Source organism: Cylas formicarius, unplaced genomic scaffold, assembly GCF_029955315.1.
Source record: "Cylas formicarius isolate icCylForm1 unplaced genomic scaffold, icCylForm1.1 PGA_scaffold_9__14_contigs__length_23061073, whole genome shotgun sequence".
Taxonomy (NCBI): Eukaryota; Metazoa; Arthropoda; class Insecta; order Coleoptera; family Brentidae; genus Cylas; species Cylas formicarius.
The window spans coordinates 19,674,942-19,698,974 of NW_026844365.1; the positions used below are offsets into that span (position 1 = coordinate 19,674,942).

Here is a 24,033-nt window from a genome sequence, read left to right on the forward strand (position 1 = left end):
TTTTTTTTTACATCAAAAACCAAAATTATGGAAACGCTATGATGGTTTTTTTTTGTTATTTGGCCTCATGGTCAGGAATCCCTAGTATATTTTCTTAGAATTTAAACTTTGTACACCCTAACATACGTTTTACCATTGAAATGGAAACTAAAAACAACCTCCCATTCTTAGATGTTCACAGAGCTAACATTGGGTCATTGTGTTTACAGATAACATACGCACACAGACCGATACTTTAACCATCCGGCGCAAAAATCATTGGTTATCAATTCTCTTGTTTACAGAGCCGTAAAACTATCTCAGCCCGAGTCATTGAACTCAGGATTAAATCACCTTATCTCGGCTCTTCTCTGTAATAATTTCAACATTAATATTAAGCGTTCCATCACAAAATACACTTCACCACAACCAACACACTCACTAAAACCGACATAACATTTTATTCGATAAAACTAAAATTCTTGGATGTAATCAATTCTTCTACCAACGAAAAATCCGAGAATCTATATAAATCCATAAGCAACAATCTTAACCCCGACTCAGGCCTCTACCTGTCACCAGTCATCCGAGACGGTGTTTATGCCCTTCATTTAGCCCCGCCCCCCTCAAACAATATAAAAGCAGGTACAGAGTAAAATGCGTGCTAGTTTCAGTCAAGCTCTGAAGAAATCAACATGATGATTGGCGAAAAGTTAGCTAGTTGGACTCAACATAAACCGATGCAGGAGGAATCCAGACGTTTTATAAAAAGTATTAAAACAATCCCTTTTTCAAGCACTGAAAAGGGAAAATTATTGCAATCATACCAACATTAAACACTTAGTTGTCAAAATTATATGATTGTCAAAGTAAATTTTCTACCTATTTGGTCGTATCGAACGGAATAAACCGTTTTATTACTCCACGCCGTTAAAAAACGTACTTTTCTATTTGCCTTTGATATTGTTGCAGTTTTAGTATATTTCGCAACTGCCGTCTTCGGATTTTCGGAAATAGATGTCCTGGCCTTGTATTTGGACGAGCATTTTCCGTTGTTGAGAAACGTTTTGGTAGTTTTCGGCTTTGTGCACTATTTTCTGCTAATCCCGGTGCTATCTATTCCGAATTTAATAGTCTATTACGGTCAGTTAAGGTGAGTGCTTTTCGAAAATTTATTCTACACAGCATGCGTTTTCAGGCTTGCATATAGCCTACAGACTTGACATGCTCTGTGTTCTCGCAGGTCGCCTAACCAAGGACTTCGAGTACTTAGAGTTGGAGACTCTCATCAAAAATGAATATCAACAAATGATTTCGGATCGGATAACATTCATAAGTAGACAATATTCAAACTTGAGGAGGTAGGGATGTGGTAATGGTAGACAGTCATGAACAAAAAAGAAAAAAATCGTTGGCTTTATAGAGAACTCCAATATTAATTATTGGATCCAAGAAACTACGCTATGATATTGTTATCAGCCCAAACTGCGTGGGTTTTGTTTGGTTTATTATTATTGTGGATAATAAGAATTCTATATACATACCGGAATGGAACATAGGAAATCCCATGTAAATTTTTAGTTCCCCTGTACATTTTATAGCAAAGTTGGAATATAATTTTTAAAAATGATTAACTCATGTACCGAGTTTGAATAAATTTTAATAAGCCAATCTTCAGTTATTAAATTAAATATGATGGCAAAATTAGAAAATTTTTATAGGTTAGGTAATAAACCGAACACCAGTAAAATACATTTTGACAATGACAACACGAAAATTCGTGATAACAAAAATATTTCTATTTGTGATTGTTATACGTTATTAAGCGCGCTTCAATTAAACCTAAATATGCGTTATTCAACTGAAGAAAAAGTAACCATAATTAAGTGGTATTGGGCAGGAAACAGTGTCTGAAATGTTTTAATTAAATAATTAAACGTATTATTACCCCATTCGAGTCCAAAAGCACAGTAATAAATAACTGCAAATGACAATAGAGATTTGAACATTTTACGGTATGTGGAGGAAAACAAAATGATTCGTACGATGATTCTTGGATAAGCTGTAAAATACAAATATTTTTCCTATAAACACGAAAAGCTCTGGGAAGGCGATGAAAAAAGGGGAGCAGCGTTTTGTTTTGGAATCATCGAAAAAGCAAACAATGATAGGATTTTTTAAAAAAATATTTCTTTTATTGATGAATGTACACCGTGTGCCAAATAAAACAATCCACTATACGAAGAGATAAGAAAAAAAGTTTCGTACAAAAGTCCACCTGAAGATTTAAAATATGATAATTTTTTTTATATAGTGTCCCCCTTGATATTAACTTTGTTATATATTTCGACATTTTTGAAATCTTTGGTTCTTGGTCCTATTCAAATTTTACATAGTTTAGGCAGAAATTGAGGTTATGTGTTTTTTCCATATTTTATATAAGATTGTGTTGTGACGCTACTTATCCAGGTATTGCAACCAAAATTTAACCACTGACTAAGGAGATAATGCACTACTCAATCAATTTGACAGATGCGCCTCAGCTTATACATGGTGTCCCAAATAAGTGGTGCCGTTTTGGTGAATTCCCCTATATTTTCATTCAGATCAATTCTGGGACGAAAACTAAGGTAAGTCTGTAATTTATCTTATATCTAAATTTTATTTACTTTTTGAGATATCCGAGGTTTAAAATAACAGCCGTATAAATTCTTGTTGAATTTAAAGCTCACCATATTACGTCACTTGTTGGCAATATTAGGTATTTTTTAAATAAAAAAGGTATTGTTGGGGTTTTCTCACTTGCTTGGTTGTTGAAATAACACCCACGCGAACTTCTCAATGCTTTTACTGATTTTCAAAAGGAACAGAGATAGACTTCTACACTACCAATTTAAATAAAAATTACATGTGGACAATCCCCCCGTTTTGCGACCTAATTCTCTAACAGTTTATTCGCCACTGTTCTCGCGATTTTTCACTCTTCCCTTTTTCGTGGTGTCGTGCGGCGTTGCCACTATTGGCTCACATTCATAAAGTACATAAAAACTGAACATAATTCGCCCCCTTGAAAGGCTAGGCTTTGCTTTCAAAATATTATACAAACAATGAATATTTCTAACATGAAGAATTAACGCGACATGTTTATCACATTTCAATTCACGGGTAGCAATGCTACCTTCGTCAGTGCCCTTTTAAACACACCGTTTTGGGTTTTTACACTGATCACACGCACAATGTTGTCCTTCCCTGGATGTAGATCCACCTATCCTACCGAGAGGCCAGCAGAGGGAGGGAACGTTGTCTTCTTTTAGTAGGACAAGATCGCCCACATGTGCTTTTCGATCATCGTTTAAATACCATTTGCTTCTTTGCTGCAATTGATGGATATACTCCATTCTCCAACGTGACCAGTAGTGTTGCCCCATCAATTGAAGATGGCGATAGCGTTTCAGGTAATTGACCTTGTCATTTAGAAGATATTCTTCGGGAATAGCTGTTAGCTGCTGCCCAATTAAGAAATGTGCTGGCGTGATCACGTCGAGGTCATTAGGATCGGATGACATTGGTACAAGAGGTCTGGAGTTTAATATAGCCTCGATTTGGGTAGTCAAAGTATAAAATTCCTCATAATTTAAGCGAATACCGTTTAAAACGCGCTTTAAGTGATGTTTACACGATTTCACAGCCGCTTCGTGAATACCGCCAAAATGTGGAGATTTTGCTGGCATGAAGTGCCATTTTATATTAGAATGTAAGACATAATTTTGGATATCTGTTGAATCTATAATTTTTCTAATCGAAATAAGCTTGTTATTAGATCCAACAAAATTTGTTGCATTGTCACTGTAAATGTGTGAGCAAAAACCTCTTCTCGAGACAAATCGTTTCAATAAACTTAGAAACCCTTCACTAGTCAGATCAGTGATAAGCTCAATATGTACGGCTTTGACTGCCAAGCAAACAAATATGCAAACATAACCCTTAATAATTTTATTGGATCGAGTTTTTCCATCTTTTAATTCGAAAGGCCCTGCATAATCTACAGCGACAGATAGAAATGGACGAGTCGGCTCAACACGAAATTTAGGTAATTCACCCATTTTTTGATTTATTATAGGCGGATTTGTTTTAAAACACGTAATGCACTTACGCACATAAGATTTCACGACTTGTTTACCGTTAAGCGGCCAAAACTGTTGTCGTATGTGAGCTAGAAGTGCCTTGTACACCAGAGTGTAATGTACGCTTATGTTCACGATCGATTAGAAGACGTGTAAAGTCATGTTTTGGAGAGAGGATTATAGGATGTTTTACATCGTAGTTAAATTTTGAGTTGCTTAATCTACCACCGAGTCTTATTAGACCATTCTGGTCGATAAATGGCGATAAACATTTTAATTTACTTTTCGATGAAACTCGTTTTTTTGCCTTTAAGTCATGAATTTCTTGGGAAAAACCTTTCATTTGAACTAATTTTAATAGGGCAATTTCACTCTGTTTAATTTCATCGGAACTCAATTGACTAAATTGTCTTAAAATTCTAGACACCTTCAGGTTCTTTATAAATCTTAGACAATAGGCGGTGATGCGAATTAATTTGTTTAGGTTTGAGTATTTGTTAAATAATTCCAAGTCTTGACCGATTGATATGGTTAAAATTACCTTAGAGTTAGCCTTTGATTCCGGTATATTCTCAATGGGAATAAACTTATTTGAATTCTTTGGCCAATCGTCGATTTTCGTAAAGAAGTGTGGTCCATTTAACCATAATTTTGAATTTATTAAAAATTTAATATTAGCTCCGCGAGAAATTATATCGGCTGGATTATGTTCTGAAGGAATATGATTCCAATTTTCCTTTTTTGTCAACTGTTGTATCTCCGCAACGCGGTTTGCCACGAAGGTTTTCCAACATTTAGGTTCCTTGGCTATCCAAGACAACACAATCATCGAGTCTGTCCACAAAAATAATCGGTCAAAATTAAGTTTCAAAGCTTCGACACATTTTTTTGTTAATTTGGCGAGTAATGCTGCACCAGATTTTAGAGGACTGACGCGTGATTTGGCACATAATAAATGACTCTCGATTGTATCATCGATGTTTACTGAACGTACATAAATGCGACACGCATAGGCGCGCTCGCTTGCGTCCGAAAATCCGTGAAGTTCTATTAATTTCGGCTGTTTTACAATTACGTGTCGTGGTATACGCATTAAACCTACTTGTGATACTTCCTCTTTTAAGTTTGACCATTCGGAGAAGAGCTGGCTGGGCATGCTTTCATCCCAGTCAATCTTTAATTGCCAAAGTTTTTGTATTATTAATTTAGTTCGAATTGATAAAGGACCTAATATACCGAGCGGATCAAAAATTTTTGCTATAAATGAAAGTATTGACCTTTTCGTAACCTTGTCATTGTGTGTTAATAAATCTTGAGAATTGTATTGGAATTTGTCAAGATGTGGTATCCAAGAAACCCCCAGAGTTTTAACGCATGAATCGTCCGTAATGCAATATTTACTCTGTCCGTGATTCGAATTATTTATTTCGTTGAGAAATTTATTATCATTTGACTGAAATTTTCTTAATTCAAATCCGTATTGAGATAAAATTTCCGAAATATTTTTTCTTAATTGAATAAGTGAATCGATTGTTGAGGCTCCAGTGAGAATGTCGTCCACGTAAAAGTCTGAGCTTATTATTTTACTTTCATCGGGCCATTTTTCGGCAATATTCAAAGAAATTTCAAATAAACAACGCGTTGAAAGAAATGAAGCCGGCGCCGTGCCATACGTGACGGTATTTAGCTGAAAATGTTTTATTGCTTGCGCGGGAGAATTGGGCCATACGATGCGTTGTAAATTTCTTTCATCTTTATCTATTAGGATTTGACGGTACATTTTAGTCAAGTCGCCTATAAAGACATAATTATGTTTTCTAAAACGAGTTAATATTGTAAACAAATCATTTTGAATAGTGGGTCCGGTTTTTAATACATTATTTAGCGATAAATTCGTTGAAGATTTGAATGCAGCGTCGAAGACTACTCTTACCTTAGTTGTACTATCGGGTTTTTCAACACTGTGGTGAGGAATATAATAGATCGGTGTTTTTGAAGGATAATCGCGCGGTATTTCGGTCATGTGACCTAGATTATGATATTCCTGCATAAATTCTCGATATGATTGTTCGAGTTCGGGATTTTTGGCTAATCGTCGTTCAATACTATACAACCGGTTAATGGCGGTTTGTTCAGATTCACCCAACTTGATGAAAATGGGTTTTAGGGGTAGTTTTACGATAAATCTGCCTGATTGATCGCGTGTAGTATTTTGCTTAAAATGATTTTCGTATTCGATTTCTTCTGATGACATTTTAGCGCGAGTACTTGAATTAATTTCTTCAATAGACCAAAATCTCTCTAAATTTTCGTGAAGTGATTCTCGTATGAAATAACAGTTGGATAACATGACATCTGATTTTCCGCTTTTTCCCTTGCCGCAAGGTATTTGACCAGTTACAATCCAACCGAGTAATGTTTTTTTGTAAAATCGGTAAATTTTTGCCGAGTTTTATCTGACCGACGCAAAGTAACTCAAAAAAGACTTCACAACCTATTAGCAAATCGATCTCTCCGGGAACATTAAATTCAGGGTCTGCTAATGGTAATTCGGATGAAATGTTAAGTTTTGTTATGTCAATGTAGTTTTGTGGAGACAGTTCTGCTATTATCGGCAAAACAAGAAAGTTTAATTTATTCTTATAGCCGGTGTGTTGGGAAGAAAATTTTATTTCAATGCGCTCAGATATATTTGTTTTTACTTGATTTATTCCTATAACAGACATATTAATTTTTGAAGTTTGCAAATTTAATTTTTTTACCATAGAAGATGTCACAAAATTTGATTGCGAGGCTGAATCGAGTAATGCTCTACAAGTTATGATATTTTTATCCTTGTCGTACAATTGTTCGACTGCCGTGGACAGTAAAATATAAGAATTGGTGCTATTTTGACAAGTATTAGACATTACTTGGTTATTAATTGACTTTTCGCCGCTTTGCGCGCTCTTCAAAGAATTGTCAGTGGTAACATTGCAAGTCGTTTTTTCTTTAGAATTTTCTGAAATGTCGCGCAAGTTGTTGTTTGAACTTTCTTTTGATCGATGTAATAAAGTTGAATGTCTTTGCTGACAAATTTTACATGCAGAAGATCGACATTCTGAATTTTTATGCCCATACCTTAAACAAATTTGACATAAATTCATTTTCTTTACCATATCGAATCGATCCGAGACTGACAATTGTTTGAATTTTTCGCATAAGTATAAAGGGTGTTCATTTTTGCAATAATTGCATTTTCGGATACAGTTGGCTCCCGAAGAAACAAACGATCGCGATTCGTAAGGTTTTTTAATAGTTGTACATGCCTTTGTATCTAAAGTTTCTAGCATTTGACATCTTTGTGATAGGAATTCGTTAAAATCGTTAATTTTCGGAGAGGTTATGGATTTGCAAAAATTTTCCTATTCGTGTTTAGTATTTAAATCGAACTTGGATACTAAAATATATATTAAAATCGTGTTCCATTGACCTACATTTTCCCCCAACGATTCTAAAGACCTGTAATTTTTAAAGAAGGTATTGGAAAAATGTCTTAAAGCCGTGTGAGATTCTTTATTTAAAGCAGTTAAATCCATTATTTCTTTCAAGTGCGAATTTATTATAATCTTCTTGTTTTCATACCGTCTTTCTAAAAGGGCCCATGCCGTTTCATAATTTGAGTCTGTTGGAGTTAAAGAACCAATTATATTTTTCGGCTCGCCTTTAAGGGAGGCTGCTATATAATAAAATCTTTGTACGTTCGATAGTGTGCTGTTATTATGAACGATGGCCCGAAACATGTCGCGAAACCTTTGCCAATCGCTGTACGAACCACTGAATTCGGGTAAAGTTATTTGCGGTAATTTTGCGACATTTAACAACCTGGCGTCAGACGAGTATCGACTCGAAGCCGTCCACGGATCCGTTTCCGGGGAGAGGGACGGGGCAGGCATCGGAATGTGTGATTCCCCTAGAACTTCTTGGAAATGATGTTGATCTAATATTTTTTTGGCTTCAGCTATGGCGTCGAAATAGCGGGTTTCAAATTCTTCGCGTTCGATTCGTCATAATTATCCGGAAAATCGCTTAATAATAATTCTTCAAATTGAGTTTGAATTGATTTAAATTTTTCTAAAGTGGGTTTTATTGATTCAAATCTTAATTGTAATTGTTCGATATATTGATCGATATTACTTTTTGCTAAAAAAGTTTTAAAGCGAGTTAATTCTCCCTTGATTTGGGCTCTGCTGTGCTTTAAACGGTTTAAATCAAATTCTGAATCGTGTAAGTCGTTATCACCTACATCTGACATCGTGCCGGCGTGAAATAGATAGATATTCTAATTCGAAGAGGTTTTTGCTCGAGGTTTGTTTTTGTGTCGGTGATTAATTGAAATTACGTGTCTTTATTATAGGAAGTTTACGATTTTTTTTTTTTTAATTATTATGATTATTATTCGAGACCCTCAACCTTTTGCCTACAGAGCTAATGACATCGTGTAAATCCACTTAATGCGATTGCAATTCAGAACGAGAGACAAATATCTGAGATTTATATTTTTCGAATTACGTGCGCAGGCAAAATATTTTGGGTAAGTGATAGGTATTGGAAAGGACTGACCTTGATTATCGCTCTAGCTTTCGTCTGACAGGCGACAAGTGTCGATGATTGCAATTCTCAGGTTGATACGTCGTTTATGTCCAAGTCTGTCCGATGCTCGGGGCCAATAATGTTTTGGGGTTTTCTCACTTGCTTGGTTGTTGAAATAACACCCACGCAAACTTCTCAATGCTTTTACTGATTTTCAAAAGGAACAGAGATAGACTTCTACACTACCAGTTTAAATAAAAATTACATGTGGACAATCCCCCCGTTTTGCGACCTAATTCTCTAACAGTTTATTCGCCACTGTTCTCGCGATTTTTCACTCTTCCCTTTTTCGTGGTGTCGTGCGGCGTTGCCACTATTGGCTCACATTCATAAAGTACATAAAAACTGAACAGGTATAATACTCCAGATATTCGAATAAAACCTATTGCTACCAATAGGTTGAAATTTAACAGATTTAATAAAACTTCGGTCATATTTAAAGAAACATTTAATAATTAATTATCTAGCTAGATTGAAAATACCTAATAACAAAAATTAATAATTAAAGACTAACTAAACAAGGTAACAAATTTGAATAAATAAGTTTATAAAATAAAAAGTTAACTTAAAAGAGTTCGTTAATTCGATCCATAAGATTTAGTTAAAAATGTTACTGTTAAAATGCTCGCTTCACCAGGTATCAAAACAACAAAGAAATATCAAAATATTTAAAAATGTAGTTGGCTATGACATCGCAATCTTCTTTTTGACGCGTTAAGGTATAAACAGACTTTGACATTTCTCTTTGTTTTTGTTGTTCTTCATATTTTTATTTAAAAAGTTCATCGCTGTCAAGTTTTTTCTTAGTACATATTTTATTTGTATTTTAAATAAGTTATAGTTTTTTGGTTACATTGCCGCAACTAACCAAGGATTCTAAAAATGTCGAAATATACAGGGTGTTCCATTTAAAATAGAGTTGATGTCGGGGGGACAGTTTGGGACAGCATGTATCAACAAAATTTAAATCTTCCGTCCAAGAAACTTTTTTATGAAACCTTTTTTCGCATCTCCTATGGGTTTCCAGATCGTGTAGTGGATCGTTTTATTTGGAACATGGTGTACATGGTCAATATTCAAAACTGCTGCCATTGGAGCCAAGATAATGAATATGGTTTTGTTCACGAAGCCAATATCCTCAAGCAATAAATGTTACACGACAGAAATGTATTTGGATTTATTACAAATTCAAATTTAACCCGCATTAGAAGAAGTTGTTCGCGAAGATCAGATTTGGTATGATCTGTTCATATATATAAGAAAGTGACCAATTGCTTTTGAACAGATTATTGTATTAACATACAATGCAACAAGATTATTGTAATTAATTAATAATTTATAATTAATAATTAATTAATTAATAATTACCTTAATTAATAATAATAATCTTGTTGCATTGTATGTTAATGACCACCCTTGGATAATGCGTTCAAAAGCAATCGGTCACTTTCTTATATCTATGAACAGGCCATACCAGATAATTCCCGTATGGTTAGGGAGTATTTGGGAAGTACTTTAACGGGAATATTATAGGGCCAAGGTGCCGAACCCTTTGGCCACCCTCGTCATTTCACCTCTCGCCGAACAACGTCTGTCTGTGAGGTCCATTGAAAAGTGTATTCTATAAAACTGTTATATCTGAAAATCTTAACCAGTTACAAAACGGCATTTCCTTCGATGTGACTGGATTTCGCAATGTCAACTAAGCAATATTAGAAATTTTATGATCGCTTAGGATATTGTTTAACTTTTAATGAAATGTTGTTTGAACATTTGCGTAAAAAATAATGTTTCATTATAGCAATATCTCGTAGTCGTATTTTTATAATGTTAATTATTTTTAATAAACGACTTGAGAATCAAAATTATAGATCGTTCCTTGAAGCTTCCTTGTTGCTTAAACCTCCCTTTAAATTAAAGTCATTCCAAGAACGCTTTAAGGTACAAGGTCTTCAGAACCGAGCATGAGTTTGATAATAAGAAAAACAATGATATATCTACATGCTTAGTAGTATTTAATAATAATAATAATAATAAAAATACATTTATTCTGCAATGTTTTATTTACAATACAATAAAATACCAATAAGCCACATAAATTGCAAAAAAAGGAGATGAAAGCAATTAAAACTGTTCCAAGTTCAACCCCTATAAAATAATTTTTTATTTTAAAATTATTAGTTCGTATGAGATAACTATAGCAAAAAAAGAAAATGTGTACGTGTATATAAAAATTAAAAATTGGATAGACAATTCGAGGACTGAACTTACTTGAAAATCACTGGCAATTTGCTTGTTGGCTGAACATTTCATGTCTCTTTTTTTTTTAAGTTTAATGGTGATAAGGCTTTTAAAGACAGAGGAACGGTATTGCAAAGCTTGTAAACGTTATAGGAGAAGCTTCTTTGAAAAAGAGACGTCCTATGTGGTGTGGTGGAATGTGTGAAACCAAATTAGCATGTCTTTATTGCAAAGCAACCTTTATTTGATATGTCATTGTCCAGCTTGACGTTGTCAAGTTTTGGAAATAGCGTCATGGAAAATATTCTTTTGCAATTTTGCCACCATTAATTCAATCACTGATGATTGGCTTATTAAGATCCTGAAAAAAGTTATATTACAATTACAATGGACATTGGAGCCAATATTTAGGCACCTGACATGGAATTCCCTATGTTCGGCAATGCATCACCCAGTATATGCACAAAGTTTTCTACTATACACGCACATAAAAGGTTTGTTCTTGGATCTTTTGTTCAATTAAATAATTAGGAGAAATGAATAAAGCCCACAAGTTTTCTGTCTACTATTTTTTGATATAACCCATAACAAAATTTGTAAGGTGGGTGTTAAAATTAAGTCTGGTATTTTGTGCTCTTTGCAATGGTATACCAAGTATACCATTTATTACAGACAAATAAATATCATATTCTTCCTCATCTGAGAAGATGTCTGGTCCTCTCGGTTTGGTCAACCACGTGATCAGAATCCCACATTTGTTCTTCTAGTTTTATAACATAATTAACTGCTTTTCGCTAGTTTTCTTAAGTTTCTTAAGGGCGTAGTCAGAAAGCAAATTTACATCTTATTTAGCTGAAATATTGCCTAATTTCTACAGTTTTATGGGTTAATTTTATACCTATGGACGACTGTTTAGAAACGTGGAACAAAGTTTGTTGGTGGCAAATTTGGCCAATTATTTTTCAGGATGGATGAAACTTTGCAAAACGGAGCCCAAGTCAATACGATCGCAATACCGACACTGGTGAGCGGTCTCTACTTAAGTTTTGGAGTGATTGCATTTATATTTTCGGTAAGCTAAGTTCCGCCGGGAGTCATGGAATATCATTGGGTTTGTTTATATTCAAATGGAATTTAAAATGTAAAAATCATTTTTCCCTATAATTATTCTTTGTCACACCCAAATGGTATTAACGATTATTTTTCCTTATAAAGGCTGATCTAAATTAAATGTTTATCATATATAGAGAGTCGGTTAAAGTAGCAAACTAATAGCATTTTTTCCACTGATTATACGATGATGAAAAGAGAAAACAGTTGAGTGTAGGATTTAGGAAAAAATTACGAAAATATATTCTAGGTCATTTTTCTTTTGGACTGGATTGCTATGAGTGGTTGCAAAATAAAAGTCCATTTTTCTTTTATTGTTTTGTTTTAGCGCAAGAAAAAATAATAATTTCCAAGTCTTCATATATTATAAAATTTTTTCGTTTCCGTCTCTTGGCAAAAACATTTTCATTATTTTTAAAGATTCGATAAAGGTGCAGAGAATATTGTGTGCAAAACAGAAAACTAGTTGCCAAAAAATTAGTTTTAATGTGTTAGTTATTAGTATTATTTTATCAGTTATTTAAATTAATTTTACAGTATGACTTATTCGAAAATGGTGTTCACACATGAAGAAAAGTGGGACATGTTAGAGTCCTATTTGGCATGCAGTAAATTGTCTGTTAGGAGACGAGAAGTTTTATTGTGAGTGAAAACGGGGAATTTGGCGTTCTTGGAAATTTTGAAGCATATCGTGACTATTCCATTCGAGGCATAAACAAAGATCCTAACCTATCCTTTAATACAGTCTAATGAATTAAAAAAACACAAATTTTGCCCTTATAAATTAGAACGAGCTCAAGTGCTTCTGGCAGAGAATGCACATCATTAGTATGTTAATTTTTGCCGCCAAAACATAAATGATTTTCGGTATGTTTTGTGGACTGACAAATCAAAATTTTCAAATTCTGGATTTTATAACCAAAAAAATCATCACTATTGGTGAAACGGATTGCTACAAGTGGAGCTGTTCATCACCAGATATATCCCCACTTGAATTCTACTTGTGGAGTTATTTAAAGGACGAAATTTATAAGTAAAAATACCAACACGTTGTTTTAAAGCCTGCAATAAGAGCAAACATAAACCAGATACTTGGTAGAACAATACCAAAGGCAATTCGTTCAACAGAAAAAAATATTGAAGAACGAGGTTCGTTTTTTGAACACATATTAAAATAACTTTATTAGTTAAACATCGCATTTTAGTTTTTTTTTCTATTTTTATTTTATTATTTCCATGTTTCTAGTCTAAAAGAGAAATGTGGTTATTTTCTATTTTAGGAAAATGTTGCATATGAACTTTTTTGTTCGGCTGGTGATTCATGAACATTAGAGTAAAAAATATACAGGGTGTATTATTTATAAAGAATACATTTTCCTCATTTCTTCCCTAAACTGTTTTCTGTTTTGGTTAATTTGTTTTCACTATCGTAATCAATGGAGAAAATTTACTAGTTTGCTAATTCAACCGACTTTGTGTCTCTACTCATAACAAAGTTACCAATGATGAACACGTAATTTAGATCAGCTTTGCATATTTGAAGGTACTTGAGTAACTCAAAGTTACGTCTGACATTACAAACTGACGTCATATTGATACCAAACCAATAAATGCTAGAAATCGACAAGAAACCCGCAAGAATAAGATCGAGATATTGGATTTTCCTATTTTCCTCTTGACTGCCTTAATAATTTAAACATTAAGACACAACCGACCAATCAGCTGACTGGAAGTCAAAACAAACCTAAGCTAACCTATCAGAGGAGGTAGGTTACATGTGGTGACATTTTCTTCGCTCAGCTGCGACCTCATCGGTTAGGCAAATAAAAAATGCTTACTTTAGCTTACTCGACCATTCGTCGAAATCGTCTGAAATATGCCATTGTCCACACAGCGGTTTGTAGGAGCAAAATTTTTGTCCAAACGATGAATGAAAAGTTTGCTTTTTTGGCATACTCTAGAAAGCTGGAACGACGTGATTCGGATATTTCAGACCGAAGATTTATCAAACGCCTGTCCATTAACAATTAAGGCAAACTGGATACAGAATAAGAACTTATTTTTTTGTAGCAAAATTGGATAATAAATTGGTTTTTCGAAGCAAATTCATTTAACACTTGGTAAACTACTCAACAACAATGTCCACATAATTGTCTGATCGATTATTCTAGAAAAAATGGCCCGTGCAAACTGAAAACTATTGAATCGGCCAACTGTCAGCGGCCATGTTGATTATTGAACGCGGCATGGTCTTATTGGCTGAAAGCGAGGTTTGATTTGACTAGAGGACTGTATTATCAAACTTCTTGCCTACTAAGGTAACGTGTAACTCAAATGAGAACTTAATTGCGGAGAGTGTGTAAATTTTTATAGTTTTGAATTTTAATATGGCAGCTTTCAGCTAGAGCAAATAGCATAATTCGTGTCCTTTTAGAAATTACCTTAAGATGTGTTTGTTACTATACCGAGATCGAAATTAAGTTAAACTCGTGTACCAGTTGGGTGTTATCAGTATGTAATAAGCAAATTTATTTCAACAAAATACATTAGAAAATACAAGGAAGCTAAGTAATTACTCACACACGCACCCTAAGCAGTTATAAGCTCCGCATATGAATAAAAAAATATGCAACAATCTCATGAAGTGTATCCGCATTAATATCACATATGTCTAAAACAAAATTAAAGTTACCATAGATAAACAAAATTGGCGACTGATATAAACATGGGAGATGAAACGTAGGCCTAAATCTCGCCTTCAAAATTTTACTTTCCTGACAAGCTTCTCAGAGTTCATTGTACCATCTAAGAGCCCATACAGAAATTTTAAAGAATTAATGTCCTGCGAGGTTATATGGTGTCTTCCTTAAAAACCTGAGTATTTAAGGAACCGTCTCTAGATCTTACTTAAGAATAGTACAGAGTTCTAATAGTTCCAAGTCTTTAACATCACTCAGTTAATCCAATATCTTTTTACCTGATTAAATATAATTATGTCCAGCTTTCTAGAAAAAGTAGGCACATTACACCTAGAAACATTTAAACTTCATTCATTAAATAGATACCACTTTGATATAACATTAATGTTATTCTGAAGCAACCAGCAACCTTCTTTAGAATTAACCGTCAGCATACACTAATTTGTGAATTCATTCGAGAAAATTCGATCTACTCACACTAACGAAAGTTGTTAAAATACATATATTGCAAAAACCTTAGGTATATACCACAGTCAAACATCACTTTAAAAGAGATTTTAACTTTCAGAAGTTTTGATACTATACGAGATGTTTTAAAAATCACTGATTCGACCCTTGCTCTATAATGTCACGTGAGGATCACCAATTTGAAACGACTGTAAAATACGACATAGATTTATCATTTATATCAGGTCAATCAAATATACATTTATTTAGTTGCTCGAGCTCTTTTGAATGAAACTAGAATAGAATAGAACTTTATTGACTATGTTACATTATAGCAAGTCAACAAAATAATATAGATAGTAAAGCAATTTAAAACAAAGAACACAAGCAGTAAAAAAACTCACGATGTGAGACAAAATATTTATTAATGTATTTTTTTTAAATTAAAAATGACATATTTTTTATTTTGTGAGGAAGACAGTTATAAGTCTTGAAGTAGGGGTAGTTTTTCTCACATTTGGTTAATTTAAATTTGAGAATTTTTACATTACAAGTGAAGGTAGATCCACTTTTATTGTACGGATTTCTAACAGAGTATAGTAGAAATACAAACATGGCAGAGGCATAATTCTGTGCTCGCGAAAAATAGATTGGAAATGGTTTTGGTAATCATAATTTGAGTTTCTATGTGGTTAGGAGAAATCTATTTGCCATAAACCATTTCCCTTTTGCAATTGGTTTTGTGAGATTTGTTCCAATGCAGCCAATGTTTTATTAAACGACACAATAGGAAAGATTATTTATAAAAACAATGAACAACAAAGGTCTCAGAATGGAGCCTTGGGGGACACATACATATTGGGTGTAAAAACAGCGGTAGGACTCAGTTAGTTTCTTCAGTGGTACACCTCGTAAAAAGGGACGACTTTGCAAGTGATCATTCATACATGTAAGTTAAAATTAAAAATGGGGTAGAATGAAATTATAAAGAAGCAATATAAAAGTTTTTTTGAGGATTTAACATTCTGCGTATCTGCAAAATTAGAAAATATTTTAAGCTACTGTTATTATAATGATTTATCCAATCGCGCAGGACTTTTCATCGAAAACGCCGCTTCAGTTGCTAGTGGGAATTTACCAGCTGTTGGTATTAGCCGTCATCGAAGATTTCGTTTGCAGCTGTGCCCAGGAGTATCAGGACAGGGTAAACGGAAAATGTTTCCAGAAAGACCTTTCGAGTGCCCGCTTAATCGTTTTTCTATTGCAGTTTGAGAAAGTATATCTAGAAATTTGCAAGTGGAACTATTGTTCATTTAATGTCAAGAACATGAGACTGTACGCTCTGTTGTTGACACTGACCCAAACTCCTCCCACATTCAATTTGATATATACCACTGCCGTCTCTAGACAATTTGAATTGCAGGTAAATAGTGGCTTGTTGAATCAGGAACGAACAAAGTAAACTATTTTTGTGTGAAAAATAGGCAGACGTATAACTGGTTGCATAATCGACTACAATATCAATGTGTGACAAATGGGAAGAAATTCACCTTTTTTTTCTCCTCTATTTTTTAGTATGAGCAAAGCAAAGTGTCTTTTTTATATAAGTATATTATTAGTGAAAAAGTGAGAGCGCTAAACATAATTTTTCTCAATTAGAAAATTATTTTCTCGTTCAGCTATATTGGTGTAAGGGAAAGATTTTACTCTCTGTATCTATAATTATTACCATTGGTGTTTATATTTTTTTATAAAACTTCTGGCTTCCTCTTGCATCGGTTTTTATTGAGTGGAACTAGCGAAAAATCATCGTGTTGGCTTCTTCAGAGCTTGACTGAAACTGGCTCGCATTTAACTCTGTACCCGCTTATATATTGTTTGTGGGGAGCGTGGCTAAATGAGGGGCATAAACACCGTCTCGGATGACTGATTCCCATATTGGTGACAGGTAAATACCTCAGTCGCGGTTAAGATTGTTAGGTTGCTTATAGATTTCTATAGACTCTCGCATTTTTCGTTGGTAGAAGAATTGATTACATGCAAGAATTTTAGTTTTATCGAATAAAATTTTATGTCCGGTTTCGTGATTGCGTTCGACAACTGTTGATGATTTTATTTGTCTTAGTCTTAAAATTCATTCATATTCTATGTGCCTAGTTATGTTTTTCGTCCGTTGTCTCCAATGTATTTTTTGGCCCATATGCATGAAATGCTGAAGACTCCTGGTATCCCAAACGGAATTTTGTCTTTGAGAGATCGAAGATTTTTGGACAAGGGGTATATCTGGTTTTGACCTTATACTTGTTTCGAAGTTTTGAGATTTGGTAAGTGATGTTTTGAATGTAAGGAAGGACCACAGTGATAAGTGTAGGATTGCTTTCGGCCTCATTGCTATTGGAATGTTGTGGTGAAGTGTATTTTATGATGGAACGCTTAAGATTTTTAATGTTATAAAAAAATATAACGTCAAAACCAGATCTACCACTTGTCCAAAAATTCTTTAACATCCTCTATCCATCAATGATAAAATTCGATTTGAGATACCAGTAGTTTACAGCATTCCATGCATATGCATTGGAGAGACCGGACCGAAAATATCAACTAGGCTAAGAACAAATAAACTCATCAGCAGTTGCCGAACACATCCGAGAGTCTATAGAAATTTATAAACAACCTAACCATCTTAACCGCGACTCAGGTGTTTACCTGTCACCAATATCTCAACCAGTCATCCGAGACGGTTGGTGTTTATGCCCCTCATTTAGCTCAATATATAAGCAGGTATAGAGTAAAATGCTAGCCAGTTTCGGGCAAGTTCTGAAGAAGCCAACAGGATCATTGACGATTCGACGCAGGAGGAATCCATAAGTCTTGTCAAAAGTATCACAGTAGCCTGTGGAAGTTTTTTTGAAACATTGTTTATATTCTATATGTTTTATGATATATATTATATTATTGTATTATATAAGTTAATTTTTGACTCTTTTCGACGTAATCAGTAAGGTACGATATTAGGGAATCGGACAATATTAATGCAATTAACCAGTTTATACTAATTAAAATGGTAGAAAAGCAAGATATTTTGACAATCTTGATAATTATTCTTCTTCTTACTACCCCCTCTCCTTGCAAAGGTTGGCGATCCCAATGGCTATTGTGGTGCGGCAATTTCTATTGATGAGTGGTTAAACCACCTCCTGAGGTCTTTAAGCTATGAGTTTTGGCTTTTTGCTATCGATTTTTTTACTTGTTCTTTTCCGTCTATTATAGGCCTCAGAAATCCATATCTTTCGCCCGTCATACTGTGTCCCAAATACTGAATGTTTCTCTGTTTTATTGTATCTAATAACTCGCGAGGCTTGTGCATGGAATTTGGTGATTTTTTTATACCAATGAAATCCGCATTATTCTTCTGCTCGAGAGCTTCTAATCTCTTGCATCCATAAAGCGAGATGAGACCATTCCCATTCTGAGCTCAAGAGCTAAGTCGGGTCTCATTGACATGAATGTTTTTCTCGCTTGCTCAATTCTCGACAAGATTTCTTTCCTCGGGTTACACTTGCTATTGATATCGGTTGCCAGGTATTTTATTGAGTCTACTTGTTCAATTAGCTTCCCATCAACATTTAAATATAAGCAAGTGGCCGCTTTCGAAAAGGCATATGGGCTATGCGATCTATCAAATCTTGAAGTTCAGTTGCACTACTTGCTATGTTGACTATGTGACTATGTTATATTGCTTATTTTGGTGCTATTGATCATTATTCCTCGGTTAATTCCATATGGTGCCTCTGTAAATATGGCTCCCGAATAAAGATTAAACCCATAATGATTGGTTGATTAGTAACCGCTGCTGCTTGTCGCCAGTAAAGTTCGAAAATTATACCTAAATCTTGTTCACCAGTACCGGTTGCTGTTAATACTTCCCAGTCATCTTTTGGTGGTGAATGCAGTCAAATGCTTTGCAACAATCAATAAAACATTGACGTTCATGACCCTGCATTTTTGTATTAACACTTCCAGTGAGAAGAGTGCTTCACGTTTCAGAATTCAAATTGACTTTTGTCTATTTTTGGCTCGTATCTTTCCCGAACTTTAAATTTTCTTAAACAGTGCCGTTATCAGAGCCAGACTCTTGCCTTCGTTATCCGCTATCAGTTAGGTGTTTCTTTGCAAATTTTGTCACTCCCAGTAGTTTTTCTATTTTTTTTGAAATCTTGTGGCGTGCATGACCTTATACTTGAATATTTCTGGATCTGCTAAATTACTGTTCAATGTGTTGAGCATCTATTTTAGTAACTATTTCATTATGATTATTTCTAAGAACTGATACGTCTTGCCGCTTCTTATACAAATTGAAACCGTCATGTTTTCCTTGTAGTTCTTCCAGTTCTTGGCATTTTGTCGACATCCATTTGCCTCCTGCATTTCTTCCTAATACTTCTATTTAGTTGTTTGTATCTATTATCTTTACTTTAAGTCTTCTTGTCATTCATTAGGTCTAGAATTTCATGCGTCATCCATTCTTGCTTTTTGTGGTTTTTTGTGTAGCCGATGTCTCGTTCTTAGATGGTATCGTTTTTGAATATGTTCCATGTTGTTCCTATTTCCCCTTCTTCTGATACAGATTGGACTTCTCTCTAATTCTCTTTCGATTTTAGCACTAATTTTTGGTTTGTAATTCGCTGTTATTCAGTTGTGCAAAGTCTATTTGTTTTGACATTTTTTCTCTTTCAATTTTCAGAAATAATAATATAGAATAATAATTATAAATAATACATTTTTCTTTCTATTAAGTAAATTAGATTTTAATAATACCACTTAAGTGTAAATTTCTCTCAAAATCCATATTTTAGGTTAGGATAAAGCTGTTATTGTGCGTTTTTCACTGAGGTGACGAGCCCCTATTTGATTATCTATTGACATAAAAATCTCATATGGTTGCATTTATTCCTTGGTATACTTCGATCAGTATTATAGTGCTTTTATAACCGACTACAATTTGCCTCTTGTTTATTACTGCAAACCGCAGTCCCTTATAGAACACCCTGCCGAGCAGACCCTTACCCGTAACTATTCCAGGACCGTCCTAGGAATTTATATACCTACACTAACAAGCGCGATCTTTTTAATCTTTTTCGGCGAGCAATTCTTGAAACATGTAGATAAAAAAATTGATACAAAGTAATAATTTCTTACGTTCTATGTCACTTGTTTTTATTGCTGGTCCTGCTTCTCCTTCTGAATTTGTTTAGCATCCGAAGATAAGTAGATCCAATTTTTTATTTGTTGAGGTAGTTCGTCTTCTAAATTGCCATTAGGTTCGACTACCATCTCCACTTCGTCTGCAAATTATGCGCTGTTTTTCATGTCTTCTTCTAACAGGGAAGAACCTTCAAAAAATTTATCATTGTAAGATTCTAATAAATATTTATCAGGCACACAAGTCAAAAATGATTATTTTCAAACTTACCTGTAAGATAAATAGGGTAGTAACCCTTATCTTTTGAACTATCCTGTGAAAACAGCCTCGCAGAGTAAAAGCTCGAGAATCAGGTACATAAATACGTACTTACTGGAAGGACCACAGTCAAATATCTCCGTAATATATATGAATATTTAGATTAAACTCTTATGAACGATACATATCACTTGATGTTAAAATAAACGCTTCTACTTATTCGAAAATATCCCGCAGCATCAATGCTGAATCAATTTTAAAACGGTCCATTTACATTTCAAATAAAAATTTCAAGTTTCTACAAATATTCGTTACGGTCCATTTACAAGACCTCCCAAATCCTCCTTAATGCAGAATAAACATCTGTTGGGCTCGGTTTTATCACGGTCCTGCTAAGGTCTGCGGTTAAGGTAGTGTAAAATACTTAAAACGTCATAGCAATAAATTATATTTTTGGTCGTACAATAAGTAAACAATTTTTTTGCGGTTATCTAAGAAAAATCAATCAATCATCATCAATGTCTTACATTTGAAATGTTGAAGATAATGATGGTGGCCATTTCAGAAATCATTTCCAGAATTTGCTTTCGTTCGATTTACATACTATTGGTATTGGTATTGGTATTAAAGGGGGCGCCCTCGCGGGCGTCCAAGCACTTAGGCCACCAGATGGGCCCGTTGTGCCCCCAGGCTGCTCAAGAGGGCGTCCACAATGCCGCCCCTCCTATAGAAGGTCAGCAACTCCTTTAACCCAATACCGTGCACTGAGTCCGGATCGATCAGGGCCGTTCCGAAGACTCCCAATCTTGCCCATGTCAAGGCAGGGCACTCGCTGAGCAGATGATACGGGGTCTCCTCCTCTTCCATGCACCACCTACACTCCGGGTCGTCTGCTAAGCCTGCAATGTCCTTTGTAGGCCCCTGTTAGTGCTCTACACTCCCTTCTGGTCAGTCTAAACAGCTCCCTGGTCTGAGAGAGGGCGGGCCCATCCATTGTAAGCCTCGCCTGCCTCATTCCCGGAGCAATTCTCCAGCCCACCGCGGCCCGGTCTCTCGCCCAAGCTTTGAGAGCTCCCCGCCTCACACACGGGGCGATCCCCAAGCGGGGCTCTGGCCCTATATGCCTATGCGAGGAGCCCTCTCTGGCTAAGGCGTCCGCTGCCTCATTGCCCCGGAGACCGGTGTGACCCGGGACCCAGACCAATGTGACCTTCCTCTCCTCAGTACCCCTTTGCACTCCTTTATCAACAAGGAGCGTGTACGCACTGAATTCAGCGTCATAAGTGCAGCCCTACCATCCGAGCAGAAGAAGACCCTCCTGCTTCCGTGGTTGAGCCGAAGCACCTCTCTGGTCGCCATCAATAAAGCGAAAATTTTCACCTGAAACAAGTCCATCCCAGGAGCCGATTCTGCCTTCTCTCCACTATTCCCTTGATGGGAAGAGAAAGGTCAATTTGTCAAAGAAGGTCGTCTCGGGGATCATGACGTCACTCGGCATGCCCATGACCCCGCGATCCCCGCGCCAGCCCTCTAAAATGTTGTACGGATCCCGATTCAGGGTTACCTCGATGCAGAGCCCGCAACTCGCCAGCCTCAAAGCTGACCTTTCCGCCTCCATCTGCACCCGTTCCGCCAGAGAGGGCAACCCCACCAGAGCCTCTAGGGCCCTCGTGGGCGCCGTTCTCATGGCGCCCGTTATACAGTGGCAAGCCAATCTCTGCAGTTTGTCAAGAACTAGAATTGCTCCCGCTCTTTTGGTCCCCGGCCACCATGCCACTGACCCATGCGTGAGCATAGGCATCACCATGGTACCGTAGATCCACCGCATGATCTTCGGCCCCAGGCCCCAAGTGCCCTCTACCGCTCTCCGGCACTCCCACAGAGCTCCAAAGGCCGACCTGGTCCTGAAAGGTCAACCTAGAGTCGAACCATACCCCCAAGTACTTGACACTTCCGCTTGCAGAAAGACGCACCCCATCCATCGAAATGTTGAGGTTGCACTCCATCTTCCTTTTTCTGGTGACAGCCAACTTGTTGTACAGGCACCATTGTGAGAATCTTACCAATGCCCCGTTCAGGAGCCCCTGCATCTTCCTCACGTCCGTCCCCTGTGTCATTATCACAAAGTCGTCTGCATATACCTGAGCGTAGACCCCGTATTCTTCCCACAGAATATGCAATATCTCGTTCACCACTAGGCCCACAGGAAGGGGGACAAGACCCCACCCTGTGGACAACCCCGTGATGAACCGATGCAGACCTGCTCCCCACCCAGTCGTCTTGCCTCCACCCTCTGGTCGGTTAGCATGGAGCGAATCCACCTTACAATGGCCGTCCCCACTCCAGTACGCTCCACCGCCTTGCAGATGGAATACAGGGCCGTGTTATTGAAAGCCCCTTCGATCTCAGCGAACACGCACACCAATAGCCGTCCCGAGCCCATATCCTCCTCCAACCTGGAAGTCAGATGGTGAAGAGTCGAGCCCACAGACCCGCCACTTCTGTACGCATGCTGAGCTGGCTCTAAAGGGGTCTTCAGCTCCACCCAGTTCCTCAGATACCGGTCCACCAGTCTCTCCAGAGTCTTCATAATGAAGCTGGTGAGGCAAACAGGCCGGTACGACTTCGGGTCCGTGTAGTCACTCTTCCCTTCCTTGGGAATGAACACCATCCTGCTGTGTCTCCACAGCTCATGCACGTACCCCCTCGCAATGGAGGCTCTAGACCTCTGTCCTTTTGCAGCAGAGCCGGAAATACTCCATCCCCGCCCGCCGACTTGAAGGGGCCAAAGCTGTCAATAGCCCACCTCAGCCTATTATGGGTAACCACCCTCCTTGTCGTGACGTAGTCGCATCCAAGACGGCGCCCGGCTTCAACATTCCCCCCTGTGTCCGGATCAGCGGACCCTGGGAAGTGCGTGGTCAGCAACTGTTGTAGTGTGTCCGCTGGCCCCGCTGTGTAGCCACCACCGGTCCTGCAGTCTTCCCGCAGGGTCACTTCTGAGTACCCTAAGGAGCCTAGCCGCGTCCGGGGTATTCATTATATCGTCGCATTAGCTCCTCTAGGCCTTCCTCTGTGATGCTCGTAATTCTTTTTTGTACTGTCTGCGGACCTCCCTATAGAGATCTCAGTCCGCACCTTGGCTGCCGCTCCTCGCTGTATTGAACAGCCTCCGCACTCTCCTCCTGAGACGCTCCAGGGAAGAGCTCCACCAAGGAGTCATCCCCGCCTTATGTTCCTCTGTCTTAGGGCAGCTCTTCTCGAAAGCCCGTATCATAGCGGAGCAGACGCGGTCGGCGGCCTCGTCAATCTCCTCGAATGTCTGGTGTTTTCTTGGTAA

The 24,033-nt window shown here is 36.8% G+C and overlaps 1 protein-coding gene across 1 annotated transcript; it reads left to right on the top strand.

The window, feature by feature from the left end:
- The first annotated feature begins 847 nt into the window (after nt 1–847).
- On the top strand, nt 848–24,033 carry LOC132706948 (uncharacterized). Its single transcript, XM_060678547.1, has 6 exons — nt 848–1,122; nt 1,178–1,340; nt 11,943–12,048; nt 16,326–16,436; nt 16,500–16,655; nt 23,893–24,033. Exons 2-6 carry the CDS (start codon nt 1,204–1,206, stop codon nt 24,031–24,033), a joined length of 651 nt encoding a protein of 216 aa, XP_060534530.1. The 5' UTR covers nt 848–1,122; nt 1,178–1,203.